This window comes from Egretta garzetta, unplaced genomic scaffold (genome assembly GCF_000687185.1).
Source record: "Egretta garzetta isolate BGI_Z169 unplaced genomic scaffold, ASM68718v1 scaffold75, whole genome shotgun sequence".
NCBI classification, from domain to species: Eukaryota; Metazoa; Chordata; class Aves; order Pelecaniformes; family Ardeidae; genus Egretta; species Egretta garzetta.
The window spans coordinates 615,896-636,801 of NW_009259589.1; the positions used below are offsets into that span (position 1 = coordinate 615,896).

Here is a 20,906-nt window from a genome sequence, read left to right on the forward strand (position 1 = left end):
AACCTTAGTGCATAGCAGTCTTCTGATGGAACTTGCTATCATGGATACATTATATCGTTATGTGCCATTAGTTAATCATTTAAACAGAGATAAGAAATGGAAATTATGGCATTTGGGTCTGATATGTTCTAAAGATCTGCTGACTCTCCTGTTTGGAGGGGAGACCAACAACACTTAAAACTTTTCTTCACCTGAGAAAATTACTTTGTCTCTCTCTCACAGCCAAGAAAGCTTTTCTTGTTAAATACTGTAAAAATAAACTGTAAGAGTAACACTAATGTTCCTATTTAATCCAATCTTTGAAAGTAAATAAATAAAATGAAGAGAACAAGGAGTTTCATACCTGGATTGATATGACAGGTGCTCTGTAGATACAAAAAATTAAGTAGCTGAAACAGTTCTTCAGATACTGTGACAGCATGGGACATAATGGTGACAAGTAAAACAGTCTCTGTAAATTTTCTTCGTCTAATTGAAACAGATTGCCAATTCTGCTCAATCTGTGTGCTGTGATACCAAGAAACCACCTCTTTCCTCTTGAACTTTTAGGATTCTTCTAGCCATTGTTCAGTACCTGAGAAACAACTACAGTTCTGAGCAGGATGACAGGTCTCCTCAATTGACTTACCAGCCCAGTATCAGGCAACTTGCCACTGAGCAGCAAAATATACTCTTTCCGTCTGAACACTGTTTATACCTTAATGGCGTAAGTCCACATGAGCTGGGATTTACATTCTTTCAGGTGCCAACTTAAAATTCTCAATGGGGCCACCATGACTAATTGGCTTAATGTTTCCCTTTTTAATAAGCATGGGACATGCCACGATCTCATGCAAAGCAAACACACTCAGACATCTTCATTTCTCTGTGCGGCACTATATTTTAGGACATTTCCCTAAGCGGTGAAGCATGTGGAGGCTCACTGCGCTGCAGCTCTTGGAAATGCAGTAGTTACAGAGGTCCATTAACTGCCTGCCTTGTACAGAAAGAAAGTACTGTTTGGATTGCTTGTGTGGAGAGCAAAGAACAGGAGTAAGACCTCTGCCACCACAGCCATCCTTCTTTCCAGGGAGAGACCAAATGAAGTTGGAACAGTTAAGAAACACGAAACATGTAGAGGGAAGACCTGTCCTTTCCTGACCAGAGACATGCAGAGAACACTACCAGTCTCAGGAGCAGCAGGGTAGAGGGAGCCTTAATTCATTTACACAATCAGAATGAGTGCATCCAAATGGATTCAATTTCCCTTCTATAATTGTTTCGATTTTATAACACACTGCTAGGAATGCTTCTTGGCAAAAAGATGCAAAAGCAATGAAGACAAGCATCAGCCAAAGTACAATGATCCAACTGATCCTTTTGTAACTAACCAAACATAAACAAGGATTAAACATAGCTAACTTCTGTTTACTATTCCAATGACAAAAATCACTTTTAGAAGAGTGTTTACAAAAAGGGCATATTGTTTCAGGCCTTCTGAGATCTAGCTCTCTGCAGAAATCATTTGTAACAGTCAAATGTTTATCATTTACAGCACTTCAAACAGGGTAACCCCAGGAACTGGAATGCAGCTGGCAGATGGTGAAAGAAATTAAGCTCATGACATGGTTCAGTAAACAGCAAATTATGATAAGGTGGAGGTGCTTCCCACCCCAGGACAACTGCTGCACTCGGGAACTTTCTAGGGCTCCACTGAAACACACCAAAACTTCCCTGACTTCTGACAACTCAAAGCCAACCGGTAAAACTTCACTTGCCAGGTTACCTTGAGACTGAAAGACAGTGTGCAAGCAACCCTTTCCTGGTGCTTCCGTCTGTCCTCTTTACCAGGAGCTGCTCTCCTGTGGAGCCTGACAGCGCTCTCCAGGCAGATAACTACATGCCACATGATCAGGAGTCTGGGATAGGGGCATAGGGGATTTGCATAGATCTGTGCTGGAAATGGAAATTGGAGATGATATTTTCATTTTCATTTAACCTACTTAAAAACAAAGGGAAATGAAACTCTGAATATATGCACTGTCACTTGGATATGACTGTATGCTCTGGGTTACAGAGGAGTGAAAAAAGACTGCTTGCAGAGCATTAAAGGACCAGTTACAATTAAATAGCTTCCCAATTCTGGAAATCAAAACCTGAAAGTCCAAGCTGGGAAGCCCTGGGAGAAGGGACTGATAATATAATTTGTATTTAAACCTCCTTCCTTTCCCAAAGAATCAATGTACTCCTCTGTGCCCCTTGAAAAGCAGTACAAAAGAAAGTCTTCCCTATCTTCCTGTTGGGTGAAGGCTGCTGGAAGCCAGAGACTGAAGGTGTACTTCGGTGTACAGGCAACTAGAGACAAACATTGTTATCGTCACCTTTCCTAATACAGCTGCAATGCTGAACGTACAAGGAGTCTTGTGGAAGGACACCACGTAGACACTCCAGCAATCAGCCTGCTGCCACGTTCCTCCACGCTGACATCTTTCCTACTCACATTTCATATAATCTCCCTATTTTAAAAGCTCTGTAATTCTCAACATTACCACTGAATAATATATTTATTAATTTGTTAGTGCCACTAACTGTCCCCGAGGCTTTCCTCGGGAATGTGTGTCAGCTTATTGATTCTAGCCCTCCCCTCCCTGTACTGCTTTCCTCCTCTGCTAGGCAGGCAGGAACGTACTTCTGTGCTGCTTCAGGTCATAATTGGAAAAAAGATAGAAATGTTCAATATGACTCATACATAATTCAGCTTATCAGCTACCCAGGAGAAATGAGAAGAGAAGGTATAGGCACGTCTATTTCTTCTACTATCAACAGGAGAAATAATTTCCAGTTACACTAAGGATACGTAGTTTGGTCGCAACAGGATTTGCAGTTAGAAAGGAAAAATGAGAGACATAGGAGCAGAGAACGAAAGGGTAGTAGGGAACTGAACTGTAAAAGAGATTCCCTTATGTGAGAATTCCTGATACCTCCAGGAGACTGGACTCACGCTTCTCTCTTAATATTCAGAATGGAATAAGTTGGCTATCAGAAAGGATTACCTGCCTCTGATCTGTAAAACATCACAGAAATCTAAATAAAATAAAGCTCCAGATTAGTTAGCTACAAAGACATCTAATAACAGCCTGCTAAACCCTGACCGTAACTTCTGGTTTTAATGTTAAGGCCTATGTTCTACAGAGCAAATTGTGAAGAAGCATTAAAACTTCTTGTTATAAAGGATTTTTAATGTAAAAATCAATACGTGCTGTGTATTTAGCAGCATGTAACCATGAGGACTTCTATCATAGAGCTTTGTCATGCACCAGGGACCACTGCATTAGTCAAATTCTTGAAAGGAAGTGCAGAATGTCTGCATCATTCAAACTGCCACCTGAGAGCAATTACAGAAATTATTTTAACCCCAGAAGCAGAGGGAAAATCCAATCCTAGCTGACAGTCTTGAGGGTATCAAGGGTTCCACATGAAATGTGTCATTTTCAAATACCTCTACAAAATCCATGTTAGGAAAGCAAAGGCATAACAGAGAGGTGGGGCATTTACCACTGTTTTTTGGAGGCCACTGAGACTAAACACAACCACAACCGGGGCACTGAATTGCAATATCCACTTTGCCAACGTGTGAGCAAACAAAGGAATGTTAATAATAAAAAAATTTCACACTCCCAAAATGCAGAAACAGCATAATCTAAGGCAGATAATACAGAACAATAAGGTAGCATGACTGAAAAAAAATACAGACCCGTCCATAGAACATCTCAGAAAACAGAAATATAAACCATTTTTTCTTAAATACAGATACATCATAACAGAGCTCATCTTCCTCATCAGTTAAGCCAACGTAAGACACACAAGTAGCTCTTCATCCTCTGTAATCAAGCTCACAACTCTATATGCATCAGCACATACAAACTGTTATACAGCAATTGTTTCTCAGTTTTGCCCATTACGAGAGTGCCCAGCAAGGGGTCGATACCCTTCAGTTAGAGAGGAAAACACAGCTCCCCAGCCTGCAGATTCTTTTTGACCTTATGGGATCATGTTAGACTAGCATTACTCCCGATTAAACTAAGTTTCCAAACAGAAAAGCAGGCTCTGTGCCTGACTGGCACTGACTTTTGCTTCTATGGCTCTTAAATCGTGTGCATGCATGTCTTTTCCTGTCTGGTATTTCCTAGCATTCCCTATTTATGTGGTGGTCTGCAAGTTTTACCTCATCAGGAAATCAGCAGGAGCACCACAGAGCTGAGAAATACTGTTGTGCTCCTTTATGCAATGCATGTCTCTGTGGGCCTTTGAACATTTAACACAGAGCAAATAAATTATTAGTGTGTGTGTGCATATGCATACATATCTAAGATACATAAAGGCAACTGCAACCAAAGGAAACAGGAATGTGCGCGGAACAGTTTGGTATTCGAGTATCTAGTATCACAAAAATCCAAGTTGCAAGAATCATTTAAATGCAGATCTGCATGTAAACTGCTGAAAGAGCTCCGCTGAGCTTTATGCACTCACATACATGGCTGCAAAGGCCATGTAAAGAAGTAACAAAAGAGATCTGCTTTTTTTCCCCCAATAATTTTCAAGTCTATAGCACCCGTTATCCTATTCTTAATAATACTACTACTGAAGAGCAAGCTGATCCTTTAAGATGCCCCACCTCCAGAAACAAGAGACACAATCACATCAAGTATTGAATGATTTCTATGATTCCCATCACCACAGTGTCTGAGCACATTACACTTGTTTAATGTATTCTTTGTCACAGAGCAGAGAGGAAAATATGATTACCTCTACACTATAAATGGGGATGGGAGAACAAGGGACAATAGGTAACTTGTCATGTACGGCTGGCACACTTATCGTTGGGATAACCAGTCTCTGCTCGTTCAAAGTCATGCAACAACAAATGCTTTCCAGTCTAGTTTTTTTGTTACTCAAAAGTTTCTACATCAATCCATATACGCCAAGCAATTTGCCTAAGCCTTCTCCTGCTTGTCTTAGTAAATGCAAGTAAAAAAACCGAAATCCATTCCGCCAAATGCCCCGGATTTGTAACATCTCAGTACACTTACAAAATCCTGTATGTAACAAATACTACAACACATTGATGTGCTGAAAAAACCCCACTTTTCCTTAAAAGCAGACAAAAGTTCTGACAATCTAATATAAAAAAATCATCAACTGATCACCAGCCTTTTCATATCTAACACACTGTTCTTCCACAAAACATTCCATTTAGAAGAAACAACACAGCAAGCAAAATAAAACCTGCTCATGTAGCAGACAAGAATCAAAATCTATTCTTTATCAGGAGAAACAGAGTAACAAGTTGTGACTACAGTGAAAAGTAAACCCAGCTAAATTCCACATCAAACTCAAAATCTGAAGAGTAACCTGAAAATCTATTCAAGAACCATGCCTATTTAATCCAGAAGGTGCAGGAACACAGATTAACTTCCTGACTGTCAGATAGAATTCTCAGATACCCTGAGATGGGTATTATATCAAAGCAAACAGAGAAGAAAAGTATACAAATGCCTCTTCAGCTAGCCCTCCAAGTCAGAAACGACACACCGCAATCCGACAATACAACTAAAACACTTCAAAGAAAGTTCAGAATCTGCAATCCTTTCACAATTGTCTCAAAATTGTTAGGTTATATCACCAGGAGAAATTACAGCAGATGACACAGGAAAAACACAGTTTTTCCAAACCAAGGTAGGATATCACCATCTCATTTTAAAAGCACCGTACTGACATGCAGCCACCAAAGCCAAGGCCATGTCTTCTGCCACATATGGCATGAAAAAGCTTCCCACTTACCTTCTAACACTGTTAATTTGGCACTTGTGTTTATCTCCCCAACACTATTGGTTGCTGTGCACTCATAGATAGCTTCATCCCGATGAACACGCAGGGGCTGTATCCGCAGAACTGATCCTGATCCATCATCAAACTCAATAACCTTTAACAATGAAAAGAAAGCACTTTACTGATATCTTCTGCAATAAAAACTGAAAGTCAAAAAAATCCAAGGGTTAAAAACCAAACCAAAACAAGCCCCATAAGCTATAAAATACCATGCAATTAGTCAAGCGTTCCAAGTCCAGAAATGCAAAAATTTCAGAGTCAAGAACATTTGTCCTCTGAGGAGGCCAGAACAAATGAAGATCCAATGAGGTTCTTTATGAATCAATTAAGGTTGACAAATTATCAACCTGGTAATAAAGATGTGGATCTGATGATTTAAAACATCTGAGCCATATTTGCACTAATGGTTTTACTAATCACACTGATAGCAATTTAGTGCCAACTTTCACCTTGATGGAAGAGCAGAATGATATACTCCTGTGGAATTACCAGGAAAATAGTAACACAACTAGAATGAAGCCTTGAGCACCTATAGCACACGCTACCTCCAGCAGAAAGTGAAGGTTTTTAATGTCCTTCAGCATCGGGTACTTTGCAACTCTGGCATAATCAACAATGATGTAATTACGATTCCTTCCCCAGCATAATAAATTAAGTACTTAATAAATCATTGCCTTTCCATCCATCCTGCTAAGCTGTAACACGCATTACTCTAACTTCTACAGGAAAGAAAGAGGTATGTGTTAGTTTGCAGCTGGATTAATATAAGCTATTCCTTAATGGCAAGGCTGTGAAGGCACAGCCTTAGGCCACTGTTAGTGCCAAACTCATCCTTCTCCTGTTACTGAGCGCAGCAAAGTTGGAAATACTATCTCTACCACAGATGGTGACAGCACGAGAGAAAGGCACAAGGCCCCGTCCTGTCACTTGGGAACTGCAGGGGGAAATTAAAGAGACTAAGCTATGCCTTGTTCCAGACACATGTATGTCAGCCTAGGACCTGCATTACCCCCACGCAAAACTTCTGGAATCATAGAATCATAGAATTGTTTAGGTTGGAAAAGACCTCTAAGATCAATGAGTCCAACCGTTAACCTAACCCTGCCGTCCCACCACTAAACCCTGTCCCTAAGCACCTCATCTACCCATCTTTCAAATACCTCCAGGGATGGGGACTCGACTACTTCTCTGTTTTCAAGAGCCCTGTTTAGGAGTGCTTCCCACAGCATAAAAAGCAAATAAGTGAAAACAGGAAGGAGAAAAATAATGTGCACCCCCAGACTCTGCAGTGACAGAAGAAGTAGGAAGAAACAGAAAGGTAACCAAGACCACTGAGAATCTGTTATTCCTCATGCTAGGAGGAATAGCCCTTCTGTTTTAAGTAATAGAAACAGCCTACAAAAACCCCCTCATTTGGGGTCAAGTAGCAGCAGACAGGACAGAGAAATACGAACATCACCATAGTATATTTTAAGGAATTAAAGTATTTTTCTTAAATGCTCAATTTTGAATTAAATACAAAACCATGACAAAATGCTAAACTTTCTATAACCTTTACACAGGATAGAGCTACTGCCAAATTTTAAAACAAGACAAAGATTCAGAGATTAATTCACTTCAGTGGTAAGGACTAAAAAGCTAAGAGATGAAATGGCAGAACAGCTCTTTTGCCCTTACTATCCTTTGAACAAACACTCTGTTAGAGAAAGGGAGCTACAACTGCTGAGGACCTGATAGACACTGACCAGAAATGCTGTTCATTTGCTAACGATGGATACCTCTTTTGTGTAATAACTCAGCATATGTACATCAGATTTGTTTATTAATATTTTCATTTCATCTGGATTCCAATTTTCCTCCAAATAAAAACTAGCTTAGTAATGAGGTAAAATTAATAGATATCTAGTAGAAAAAGAAAGATATTATTCACTGTCTCCTAACATGGTAAAAATGCCTTAACTATATATCAGAACTGATGTGAATAAAGTTATGAAATTGCTTGTATAAATGCATATAATATGGTATAGCCCTCGGGTCAGTCACAATAAGTACCAAATTCACTATAAAGGTTATATCTCCTTTCAAATTAGAATGTTTAAATGGTTACTATACAACAAAACTTAACCTTTGTTAGGGAAAAATAACAATGTAAAACAAGATTAAAATTGATTACTTTAATCAAGGTTTTCTGCTCACATACAAAATCATGATTAAAACTGGGGACTTGAATCAATCCATTCCAGGCAAAGTCATCCTGTGCTCCAGTCAAAAAAGCAAAAACATCAAAGACAGTGGATTAGAGGAAAGGAAGCAGAATGGTAGAAGGGTCACATTTCCAAGGGCAGTTTTAGAGAAAAGAGCCCAACTCCAAAAAAGGAAAGTGCAGGAAAAGGTGGAGAGAGCCAGTGAAAATGTATTTGCTATTTAAAATATGAACCAATTTGGACCCTTTTTCAAAAGTATTTCTGATATTTGCTCTTCTCTCTTCCCTTCTTTCAGACTTAGCTCACAGGGAAGTCCATTCAACCTTCTGGATGACTTCGCCATTCCTCTTCCAAGTGCATTTGTGGGAAGGACGGCAGTAGCCATCACTTAGAAAGCCTTCCAACAGTGTTTTGGCATCCCACTTTTGAATTTCACTAGGTGCTATCCCAAGGAGGGAGGCCAAGGAGGTGCCTTATCAATTTTCACAATGAAAACAGAAAATTACCGCTAGATCCAACTCTTATCTGCCATCCAATTCGGTGTAAGCCCCAGTCTCCCATCCGAAGGAGGACACGCTGTGTGTGTGCTTCCAGCATCATGCCCAAAGGACAATGCTTGCTCTACAGATTGTACTGCTGCAAGGAAGGAAACTTCTAGACTCTGTACTGTAGTGATACAGAGATACCCAAGTTGCAATGATGATTACTGTATAATTAAGACCTGCAAGAATTAGATTGATTACTGAATTTTTATTTTATTTTTTTGTAATTACCTCAAACCGCTGAGAACTGACTTTCTTCCCCTTCTTCATCCATGTGATACGAGGTTTGGGCTCTCCTGTTGCCTGACACACAAAAGAGGCCACTCCTCCAGAAATCCCAATCTGATCTTCAGGAGCTTTCATAAACGTTGGCTTGCCTGGAAAAATAACCAAATCAGCCCCATGAGGACACAACATCAGATAAGCAAGGAATGTGTCATGTTAATCTAAATTATAAGATAATTGGTGCTCCTACTACAAATCCAGGTTGAACGGCCTTGGCCACACAAATTCAGCGCAGACTGCAACATGACAAGCACAGTTTCTGCTTGAGTACCTTTTTTTCCTGAAATGAATAAAGTCCATCTGGCTTGCCTGTAAATGAGGGCAACAGAGGGCTCCCCCCGGCCCCCTGAGGCATTCATTCAGGTATATGACAATTTGGAACCATTTTTACGGTTTATTTTTTTTAATAAATGGATTTTTACAGGTTTGTAACATGGTCATAGCACTGAAAATTACAGAACAGCTGACACACCAAACCTACAAAATGTATGATACATTTACACTAGTTTTCCTGAAAGCTGTTAAGATATCTGTCAGAATTAACAGATACAGTTTTAAATACACAAATAACAACCTTGAATTTCATTTTAGATGTGGATCGACGCAAAAATCCTACAGTCTATAAGCATCTGGAAACCTGCACCGGCTGGCCTATGCTTGGAAAGAAACTAATCACTAGAAGTGAAAGTCGACAAAGAAACCAAAGTGACATTCAGGCCTGAAAGAACTCAGCAAAGATGAAAAAAAAAATAAAAAATCATGTAACACTTTAATAATCGATAAAAGAAGTTTCATGAAAATACAGTTGTGTCTTCTGGATTTTCATGACAGACTTGGATGGATAAAACTAGGCATCCAGGTTGACCGTTTATACTTTTCTTCTGCACTCACTGTACAAGACAATTTTGCAGTATGTGATACAAGGGTGATTTTGAAACACTGCTCCTTCCAACCGAGAAGTGTTTGATGACCTTGTATCCCTATAAAGCACTAAAACATTTAACTCCACAGAGGGAGTTAACAGAGTCCTCCCATGATGTCATGCAGTGCACAGGTTGCATTAAGGCCACATTTCAAATACAATTCTGGTCGACCACCTCAAAGATGAACCTGACCTATAAACTAGGCAGAAGCAGCTGCTGGGATGTAGAGAGGAGTAAGAGTGAGAGGAGAAACCTGTTCAACCCGAGACACTGAAGCAACATCCCCAGCAGAGCCGGCAGTGGTTCTGCATCTTCACGTTCTGGGCACGTCCACAAGCATGTCCTTGAGGGAGAGGGGGACGACATCTGTAAGCCCAGGCGATTTAAATGCTAAGCTTTGGCTGAACCAAGGGCTGCATTTCCCCAATCTAGGGGGGATACAGATTCAGCGACCCCAAAAGACGACAATCTTGAAATGCATTTTCCTAAGATATTAGAGATTAAAATGTTAAGGGTGCAGTTTCAAGTTACAGGTGAGCCGGGTCCAGCCGCTTGCAGCTACTGAAGAGGGCAAGGGGCCTTGCCCTGCTCCTCATTCCCCTCACCTCCCCTCTCCTCCCTGCCTCCATCCACCGGCCCCCAAACCCCTACAAGCAGCTCCAGGGTCACCAGAGCCTCTGAGGAGCAGATTCAGGCCCCTAACCTGGCAGAAAGCTGCTTTTTCTTTCACCCCAAGCAGGGTAGGGAGCACAGTGGCTCAGGGCAGGATCAGATGGGGCTGGGGGGCACTGGAAGATGGCGCCTCTCCCTCAGCAGCTGCAAGCTGGCACCTGCCACCAGAAGCTGTGGAGTGCAACTTCACCCTTAAAACAGCGATCTCTGAAGACTTTGCTAAAACAGCAGGACCCTTCTTAATCCCAGTTTCGCCTTCTGGTTTAGCCCACGCTAACTGTTCACACAGACCCCCACCATCCCTACAGCATGGCATGGAGTGACTCAACACGCATGGCAGCTCGACGGGGTGACGTACTCCAGCTGCTGCTTCTGACAAACCCCAGAGGCCAGGCTCTGGCCTACTCCAAAGTGTGTGGACCAGGCCAGGGGGACTGCTGAGGGCCCAGGGCGCTCCTTGCTTCACACACACACCACCACCATCTGTATGGGGTGTAGGTGTCAAGGTGGTGGTGGTAGGAGCTGCAGGGGGGGTCTCCACGAGGAGATGTCAGGGCTGCCCCATCCACAGGCAGTTCCACAATGGCCCCACAGCAGGGCACAGTCAAGCTCGCCACAGAGGCACTGCCCTGACACCAGGTTTAAGAAGGGGCAAAATGCCTCCGGCTGTGAGGGATGAAGTAAAAAGCGTGAGAAACAGCCCTGTGAGCACTTGGGTCCGAGGGGGAGGAGGAGATCCAGGCGCCCGAGCAGAGACTCCCCTGCAGCCCATGAAGGCACCATGGTGGAGCAGGTATCTCCCTGCAACCCTCAGCTGGCTGGGCACCTGGCAGCCGGCCAAGGTCAGCCCACCACAGCTTCAGAGTAAAGGACAAGGTCAGACCAGTTGACACCAGGTGGAGAAGCAACCACCGGCTGAGGACACGCTCGGCAGAGAGGGGCTGGTAGCACACCACTCCTGAGGTCAGACCCCTTCAAAACCTGCAACACCAGATGCTCAACAGGGACTGCAGTTGTGCGCAAGGGAGCCCACCTACAGCCTGCACAGACCACAGGCACCAGGGCACGTGCCACCCCTGAACCCAGGTGATCTGGAGGTCACAGCTGAGGCAGACACGGAGCTGCAGGCCTGGACCTCTCTACTGCTGCTTGCTCAGCTTTACTTCCAAAAGGCCTTTGCAGAAGGTGGATCCACTGAGGTCAGTGCTGTCCACACGCAAGTGGATACACATGCTCTGTCCTCAACAAGCTTCTGTGAAGGAATATCACAGATCTGACCACAGAAATTGATCACACACAGGTGTACTCAATTTTGCCATCCTTGGTGAAGGGAGCCCTAGGACTGTGCAAAGAAAATAGCTCAAAACCCAGAAAATGCCTTTTAAGGCATGATGGCTGCTGTTGGCAGTCTTTGGCACATTGTCCTGACATAAACAGCAAGCAATTAATAAGTGTGCTTGCTTAACTGATGCTGATTTCATGTATTTACTCATCTATAATCATGTCTATTTCTACTTAGTTTGTATTTACATATATCTGTGTTTATTCACCTCTCATCTATCCCAGTGAAATGTTAATTTACTGCTCACGCTGCTAGTGATTGCAGCGTGATTGACTGTTTTGCTATGCAGTGTGCTGAGCTGATGTCTTGTATTGCATTTCGGCAGTTGATTTGTTCTTTTGATTTTCTGTTATTTACTCTGTGATCTTAGTAAAACAGTGTAAATTTTTCAAATGACAAATACAGCAGAATCCAAAAACTTTTGTCCTTGAAGAAAACAATGCAATTATATCTCTCACTGTACACCTACTCCCCAGCTTGTACACTGAGGACTGACTTTACTTTTGTACATTTTAAAAAATCAATACTATTAAAAATCGGAACAAAAGGAAACTGAATGTTCACCGGCAGTAAAACCTAAAAAACCTGCTGCCTTGTTCAGGTTGAATTTACATTGTTGTAATGAATCTTTTTCCTCTGCACATTTAATTGAGCAACACTGATTTCTGAGAACTATCTAAATCCACCGAGACTGGTCACAAAGTATACCTGTATATAAACCAAATTCTCACGCGGTCTGGGAAAGGGTATTTCTACAAAGCCATTTTAAACATTTGTATGCCCTCAAGTTCTGAAATGGAAGGAAAAGTACTAATTAAGCAAACCTAAAATCCTGAGTCCTGGCCCCAGGACAATAGGCGGGCATGGGCATACATATTTTTATACTGATTGGGAAGTGTTACAGCAAATCCCAAAACTTACCTCAGTGAGAGCTAACAGAAGCACAACAGATCATCCATGAAAATCTTGGTGTCTATGGAAAATGCATGTTAAGTGGACTTGACTACCTCCACACCTCCCCTCCAAGCAACATCTCTATAACAACTGCCTAGGGAGGCTGCCGTGGGACACATCACCAGTTACCTCCAAAGGGCACTAGCAACAACCATTACAGATAGGGCCAGGTGATGGTCCAAGCAGTGTTTTTTAACCTGTTTTCAGTGTTTGCACTCTTAGGGTAGCCCTAAAAACACTACCAAGAAAAAAAATAAGGATATTTTGAAAATACAATATTTAACAAGTAGCCCAGTCCTTCTCTTCTTCCGCTCTTAAATTCAAATTAAATGACCAGTCCCCACAGAAGATTACACACAAAGATTACACACATGCCACGATTGAAGTTAACTGTTTGTTGTTCAAACAAACTGCAAATAAATAGAAGGAACTTAAGAGTCTTTCACAGTGAAATCCTGTCTTTTCCCTCATGACCTAAGGACTTGGCAAAGCTGAAGATTTTCTATTGAAAGTTTTTAAAAAAGAGCGATCGTATTCCAAAGACAAATCTGTGAAATATCAGCTTGAGAAAGAACTTCCCGAGCAAGTCTTGGGTGACAGCAGAGAGAGGTGCTGGATGGCTGGGTGCCCATCACACCCACCTTCACTTACTCCACCATGTGGAGTAACAACTCCAGGCTGGTGTATTTGCCATTTGATAACTCCCAAGTCCGAACAACTCCAGCCTCTCTTTCCCCAGCCTCTCTGCTCAGTGTCAGATCCCTGGAGCATGTTCAGGCCCTCACCCTCTAAACTAATTATTGCTCCTCACTTCATAACCAAGTTCCCACTACACTGGCAGTGGAAATTACTGCTATCATCACTTCTATTCACTCCTAAGCTTCAGGCAGGAGAACGGGAAAACTTTCACCTTCTTGGCTGAAATTTTCCCTGTTTGGTCTTTGCTCAAAACTAAATTATTCTAGAGAACTTATGGGAACAACACAGTTCTGAGGAGGAAGACCATGAAAAACAGAGTATTTTTTTACGAGAGAAAGAAACAGGCTTTATCTTACTTGGCTGAGGGCTGGAAAATAACAACTTGCTCAGACGTGCTCTCTATTGAGAAACTTAAAAAAAAAAAACAACAAACCTTCATAAGGACCATCCTTTCACAGCTGATAGTGATGAAAAAGTCACTTGCTGAGCAAGCACGGATTCCTGGATAACCCTATAAAGTGACTCACAAAAAGGTCCTCGTGATGTGGAAGAGATGCTAGCAGAGATTCAGGCACATGTGAGTCTACTTCACTATGCTGGAAACCAGCAGCAAATGCAGAGTCCTGGGCTGAGCTAGGGTGTGCGATGCTTTCAGAAGAAACGCTCCCTTGAATTACATTTTAAGAGGTCCACAGGAACACGGGTACAGAAAGCCCGAGAGAGAAGTACAAGCAGACAAGTTACACATACACTGATCAATAAGGCCGTTGTCTGCCCTCCCCAGCAAAAGCAAACATGATGGGTTTGGGAGGGGAACCTGAAGCCCTCCAAGGCAGGGTTTCTGGTCTGCTGGAGAGGCACAGTGTTCCTGCAGGGCAACTCAGAGACAGCCATGAAGATGCAGCACTCTGACCCATATTTTATATGTAAAATCACCACTGTTCTCTGCTATTCTAGACAATTTACTTGTCATGAAACAATTGTTACAAACCATAAAACCGTCTCAGCGGCTATTTTAAAATTTGCCCTACCAAACATTTGCAGCAGAGTAGTAACGTTTTGGTTCTCTTTTTCAGGTTTCCTTTCTTTACCAGAGCAGTTCAGAGTCACCATCACACGTGTTGGTTTTAGGCTGTGCAGCTTCTCAGTGAACTCAAAGGACCTTCCCAGGGATAAAAGTGTCTTTTGCCAAATTTCCTTCAAGGCCGAGGCACAGAGGTGTAGCCTCCCTCTAACTTGGCGAGGTGTCTTTTATCTGAACCATGGCCTCTGAGAAGTAACATAGGATTTGCATTACCTGACTTGAATACCAGCCAGAGCCTTGAAAAATGATGCTGGGTCATGTATATTTAGCACTGATCATTGTACTTTGCTACACGTCAAGCACACACCAGTCACATAAAAGATGCTTCCTTGTAATTTTGTAAGAGCCAAAAAATTTCAAGTGGCTGAAACATAGTATTTGCCAACATAAATATATTTCATATACCCAAATATTAACTTGTTTTATTTCAAAGACCCATCATTAGATGGTTTCTTAAAATAAATAGGAAAATTAAATTGAATCCTGATGCTTTTTCCAGTATTTAGCACCCACATCAAATACACTTCATCCAAAAATTTTAATTCAGAAACTGGCAATCATACTGCTCCTCCTGTTCTTGTGGATGCTATTTTTCCAAAGAGTTGCACACAGGTTTGAGAAAAATGAATTATTAAACATGTCTGCAATTAAGTGTTCTATGAACACTCACCTGCTGCGAGAGATTTTAAAGAAAAATATCTCAGTCCTCATGCTAGAAGTGTCCACTGTTCTAAATGAAGGACAGCCAAAAATAAGACCAGCGTCGTAGGAGAAGGGAGCTAGTGGTTTTATCTGAAAGCTTTTATGACTTGGGCTAAATTAAGATTGAAAGTAGTCTCCTTTGTGAAGGAAAAAATTACAGTTGTGATATGAGATGAACTAGATAAGCGCATACAATAAGCATACATGGGTAACCTTATTTAGGTGCCCGGACTAAATGAATTAAAAGAAGTTATTGACACAAGCAGGAAAAGATCATAATGGGAATAGTTCTTGAGCCTGGTAAATTGTGAAATTCAGGTTTAAATCCCTGCCTTTAACCTTCCCTGTCACATATGCCAAGGCACAACTGTGCCTCAGCTTCCGCTGTAGAATCTGCCTGCTATTCTCACATGGCTGCTGTCAGGAAAAGTATGGGAAAAATGATGGTGTGGCTCAGTTATTGTAATGATGCAGACTTTCTCCTGTTCATGACTGACTTTGAAGTGGAAATAAGGGGGTCCCGAAGACAGAGGTGGCCCATTCTTGTATGTACAGCAAGGGCGTTTCTCTTTCTCTGTGTCCTTTATGATCTTAGATGATTGGTGCGCGGATGGATGCCTGATGGAAGGATACTTCGGTGAAACCTACTCTATGATTTCTCTCCGAAGCTTCTGCAAGGCAGGAGGCAAGCCAGTGGGCTCTCCAGCTATCCTTACATTTTCCTTTCAGCATTCCCACCATCATTTAAATGTGGTTCCTGTCCCTTTGTGATCATTAGGAATATTGTCTGGTAGAATACAATTTTTCAAACTTGCATTTTTAATTCTTGTATAATTTACAAGAAGAACAAGCCTGTTTGAGCCTTGTAATAACACTGCTTTAACAGCAGCATTGGTGGGTCTTGGTGATCACAATGCTAATTCATTCCTTATTTCTCCTATTTCGGTTTTATTTCACTAAGATGACAGCACTTTGTAAATGAAACTTTTGTCCTTTATTGCTTGGTGCAAGGTCCTTATTAAATAAATGCAAATATATATATATAGTGGGATGTTGCATGCTCAGATACATACACAATTTTCTTTTTATCCAGTGAATGGATCATAACCCTTTCTCCCATCCACTTTAAAAAACACTTATCTGCATCCCAATCGCAGAAAATGGCATTCCAAATTCAACACATTCCTCAGATCGGTCTGAATTACAGGTTACCTAATGTTACCTGCACATCCTCCTCTCTTGTTTTATCATCTTATTGTTATTAGGTTTTAATGCTCAAGAGATTCCCAACAGCTAGGACAAATGATTCTGTTATTTCAATCCAATTTTAGTGGTTGAGTTTTCCAGCTTCAAGTGCGGTTGCCCATGATAATCAAATCTACAAACATTATCTCAAAGCGAGTTGCATTTCTCCTCACCTTCATCTCCTGACTTCCATAAAGTTTCTCACAGACACCTTTTGAGTTTGTACAAAAAGAAACCAAATAAAGTGAATGATTAATATACAAAGCGCTAAGAAGTAGATCTTTCAACATGTTCAGTGACCTCTGTAGCTTGCAGTAGAAAAATTACATTACAAAAATAATAAAAGCAGTCATCCAGCAGAAGCTGTGATTTCCCTAAACACTAGCAGGAAATACAGTGAACTAAGATGCAGGGTGCTCATTTCAGCAGACAAGAACCCACTGTGCTTTGGTTTTATGTCTGAAGTTTAATGGAGGAGAATACAAGGGTACACGTTAGGTCAAATGTATAATTTTGACAGTATTTATAATTACATGAAGCTGAGAAACTGCTATAATCTTTGATTCCTGCTTCTTCACCCCTCATCAAAGAGGTGCTGCTCACCATTTCTAAAGGCTCTTTCCTTACCATAAGCCCAGTCTAAAGGCAAAGCCTTGGATGGGACTGAGGTGTCTCTGCAGACACACAGCTGGGAATCTTCACACCCAGACTGGCATTTTCCAGCCCTCTTTTCCCTTTTCCTAAAACAGGATTTATACTTAATAAATGTGATATAAAACATTAAATAGTATTTAAGTCAAAATTGAATATTTTAAAATTTCTTCTTAAAGAAACATCTTAAAACCTCTCACATCCTGCGTACTTTTGGTCAGTATCTGGACTGTTATACATAAACCAACCCTGAACCAGTAGAAACTGGGCATCCACTGTTAAATGCTGATGTTTGGAGAAACCTGCTTATTCCACAGAAATACAGGTTAAAAGCCATTAGTTCAGTCAAGTGTAAAGGCCACAATTACTGGATATTAATAAACTACGGCAACAGCCTGTCATCGCAATATTGCACTTCAGTAAATTTCTAATTCTGTCTCTTTATGAATCATGGAAATTGTTGAAAGAATTTAAATGCCTGAAATTAACTGACATGATACTGAAACAGAATTGTCTCCCGCAACCATTGCACAAGGATGCCGTGCAAGTCGCTCAGCGGCACTGAATATTTTGGGTGCTGATCTATTTGTGGAGAGAGTTTTAGGCAGGCAACTTAGACCTTAACACAGCAGGGAGCTGGTTTCTCTTCATATCATATCTGCAGGGTGCCTACAGATTTTGCGCACAGGGTGGCAAATTTTCTCCATTCTTTTTCAAGGCTGTTGTAATTGCAATGTCTTTCTCAAAGTGCCTGTGTGGCTATCAGTGTGAGCTGCTTTTCATCTTAGTAAGAAAATCCCTAACTCTGGCTAATCCCTGCGCTGTGATTGACTCTTGTCCATGGTTCTTTTAAAAGGTTTTGTGTGCCAGGAAAGGGGGGAAAAAAAAAAAATAAATCAACCTCTCTACTATGACACCATTCTTACAATTGCTTCCAATAACTGAAGTAACATGTAACTAGAAAAAGAAAAATATGCCAAGAAGGACAAAGCAGTCCTGCATATGACTGAAGAATACTGATTAAAAACAAAGCAGAAAAACAGCCCAGAAAAATATCCTTCTAGAACCTGAGGTCATCTTCATTTCCCCTCCTCTGCTTTTACATTTCCCTAGAGCACCCGCAGCCCGTGTGTGCAGCTTGCCACATATCTTGGGGAAAAGCCAGACCCCTATGTATAGGTTTAGCTTTTGATTCTAACTCTCCAGCATTTATACTAAGTATTATACAGAGTAGAAAAACAAGGGAGAGCAGAGGAGCACTGCTCTAACTGCAGACCTTCCAGCAGCCTCACAGAATGGTTTTCTGCTTTGCTTTAATTTAAAATTGAAACCTGAAGTCAAATTTCCACCTGGTAATAGCTTAAAGGCACTTCCAATTAACTTGGTAATACACACTTTCTGAGTTAATAAATTTTTCAGCCTCTGTGTTTAATACAATTAAACATCTGGGCCTTTGGCCTTAGACCTTATTTAGCTTGAAAAAGGATTGCAAGGAGACTGCCTCCAATTATCACCATTTACACAACATTCACTTAAGGGCTTTCAAATGCATACATATAGAACACTCATTTAATCATACACAAAATTCAGTACCTGAATTCAGGCCTCCTCTCTCTTGCACAGAATACGCATGACGGACAAGAGAATAATAATGCCAGCTACTGGGCTCTGAAACCGGCCATCGCGCCGCTGCCTGAGGCAGAACCTAACAGCTGTGCCTGCTCCTAGAAACTTAACTTTTCCTTCCAAATCTGCATTTTGTTATTTGCGAATTTCTTCAAAACTTCAAAGTTAATAAAGTGTATTGCATAGTGTAAAGAACCCGTAAGATACGCAGGACCGGGAAACAAAGACAGGACTGAAATCTTGTGCTTGAAGAAACATGAAAATTAATTTTGCCAGCATGCCTACCACATTAAACACCATATTCTTTTACACAAAAGGATTAAAAGGTTTTAATCCCTCTTTGCAAGCAGCTAGTTCTTGATTCAGCAGTTCAAAAGGCTTTGCCAAGCTCAGGTTTTTCCTCTGCTTTTAAGAATTAAAAGCGAGTGTAAACCTTATTTTGTAAACAGAGAGCATAGTACAATGATTCTAATAGAACTGGGAGCCAGTGTAAGCGACCTCTTCAGAATATCCGTTACTAAAGCAAAGGCATCCCAGGCTCTCAGGAGGGGACCTGCATTTCATTTTAATGCCACTGTATGTTGTTCTGTCCTCCTCCTAGTAATGAACCAAATTTCTGCCTCACCTACCTGGTGAGGAAGAAAACTTTCTGCTTAATGATAACGAGTGCACCCTGGCATTTCTGTTACACCAGTGATTTTTTTTCCTATTTGCATCAACTGTTGTATCACACAGCATCTGTAGTACAGTGTGCTGGTTTGGGCTAGGCTAGAGTTAATTTTCTTTGCGGTAGCTAGTAGGGGGCTATGTTTTCGATTTGTGCTGGAAACAGGGTTGGTAACACAGGGATCCGTTTTTGTTATTGCTGAGCCGGGCTGACACAGAGCCAAGGCCTTTTCTGCTCCTCCCCCCACCCCCTCCAGCGATGGGCTGGGGGGCACAAGGAGCTGGGAGGGGACATGGCTGGGACAGCTGACCCCAACTGACCCCAGGGATATCCCACACCGTATGACGTCATGCTCAGCGTGTAAAGCTGGGGGGAGAAGGAGGAAGGGGGGGACATCAGGAGCAATGGCCTTTGTCTTCCCAAGTCACCGTTACACATGATGGAGCCCTGCTTTCCTAGGGATGGCTGAGCACTTGCCTGCCGGTGGGAAGCAGTGAATGAATTCCTTGTTTGGCTTTGCTTGCGTGTGTGGCTTTTGCTTTACTTATTAAACTGTCTTTATCCCAACCCATGAGTTTTCTCACTTTTACCTTTCCTATTCTCTCCCCCATTCCATTGTGGGGGGGGGTGAGCAAGTGGCTGTTTAGCTGCCTGCTGGATTGAACCATGACATACAGTCTGCAGAAAACCAAGAAATATAATTTCTACTTTTAAGTGTTTACCAGAATGTAAAAAATTTCAGCAGGTAGCTAGGCACCCAAGCAAAATACTCTCAACTGAAAAAAAAAAAAAAAATTTACTCGTTTTTGCGCAATCTTACTTGAAATTCCCCGAGAAACAGGAATATTTCTCCATTAAGAGGCTTCCTCCAAGTCAGACTTCCATAAGCCTGTATGGGAAGGTTCAATGCTTCTGGGAGACACCAGGCAGCATTTTTTCCCCATAATGATGTATTTTTGCAGTGGCTAAATGAAAGCACGGCATCATGCACAGCTCAAAAGCCATTTGAGCAGTTTCGACGCCAGGGCTACCACCTCTGCCTGGCCGCAGGACTATGCTGGCAGAGGGCTGCTGAGCAATTCCTATCCTCCACAGCAGACAGACAAGAACCAAAGGGAGTGCTGATCCACGCTGCGCAGCGCCCAGCTGCACGCTGACCTTGGTGCAATCGGTGGTGGAGCTAGGGAAGCTCCGGGAGCCGCTGTCTCCTGGCCATGAACTGCCCCCAAGTTTTCCCCCAAAATGGCTCTGGATGTATGTGGAAAACATCTGACTCCATCCAACATGAATATTGGGTATCCGAACCCCACAGTAAAAAGAATGATTGACACATGCCAGGGGTTTGCAGCTTTACAGTCGCTGCAATCCAGCCCTGCTCCCTGCATAAAGCAGGGCAGGCACTTCATCCCAGGAGGTGCCCAGTCCCCTCCTCCACCCCGGGC

The 20,906-nt window shown here is 41.9% G+C and overlaps 1 protein-coding gene across 1 annotated transcript in view; it reads right to left on the reverse strand.

Moving 5' to 3' along the window:
- PTPRF (protein tyrosine phosphatase receptor type F) overlaps positions 1-20,906 on the reverse strand; it is a 258,186-nt gene that overhangs the window by 194,944 nt on the left and 42,336 nt on the right. Inside the window, exons 2-3 of the mRNA XM_035893530.1 lie at positions 8,846-8,991; positions 5,821-5,962 (exon numbers count right to left, since the gene is read on the reverse strand). Of these exons, the coding sequence (XP_035749423.1) occupies positions 5,821-5,962; positions 8,846-8,991 (288 nt within the window). The remainder of the gene's footprint in view (positions 1-5,820; positions 5,963-8,845; positions 8,992-20,906) is intronic.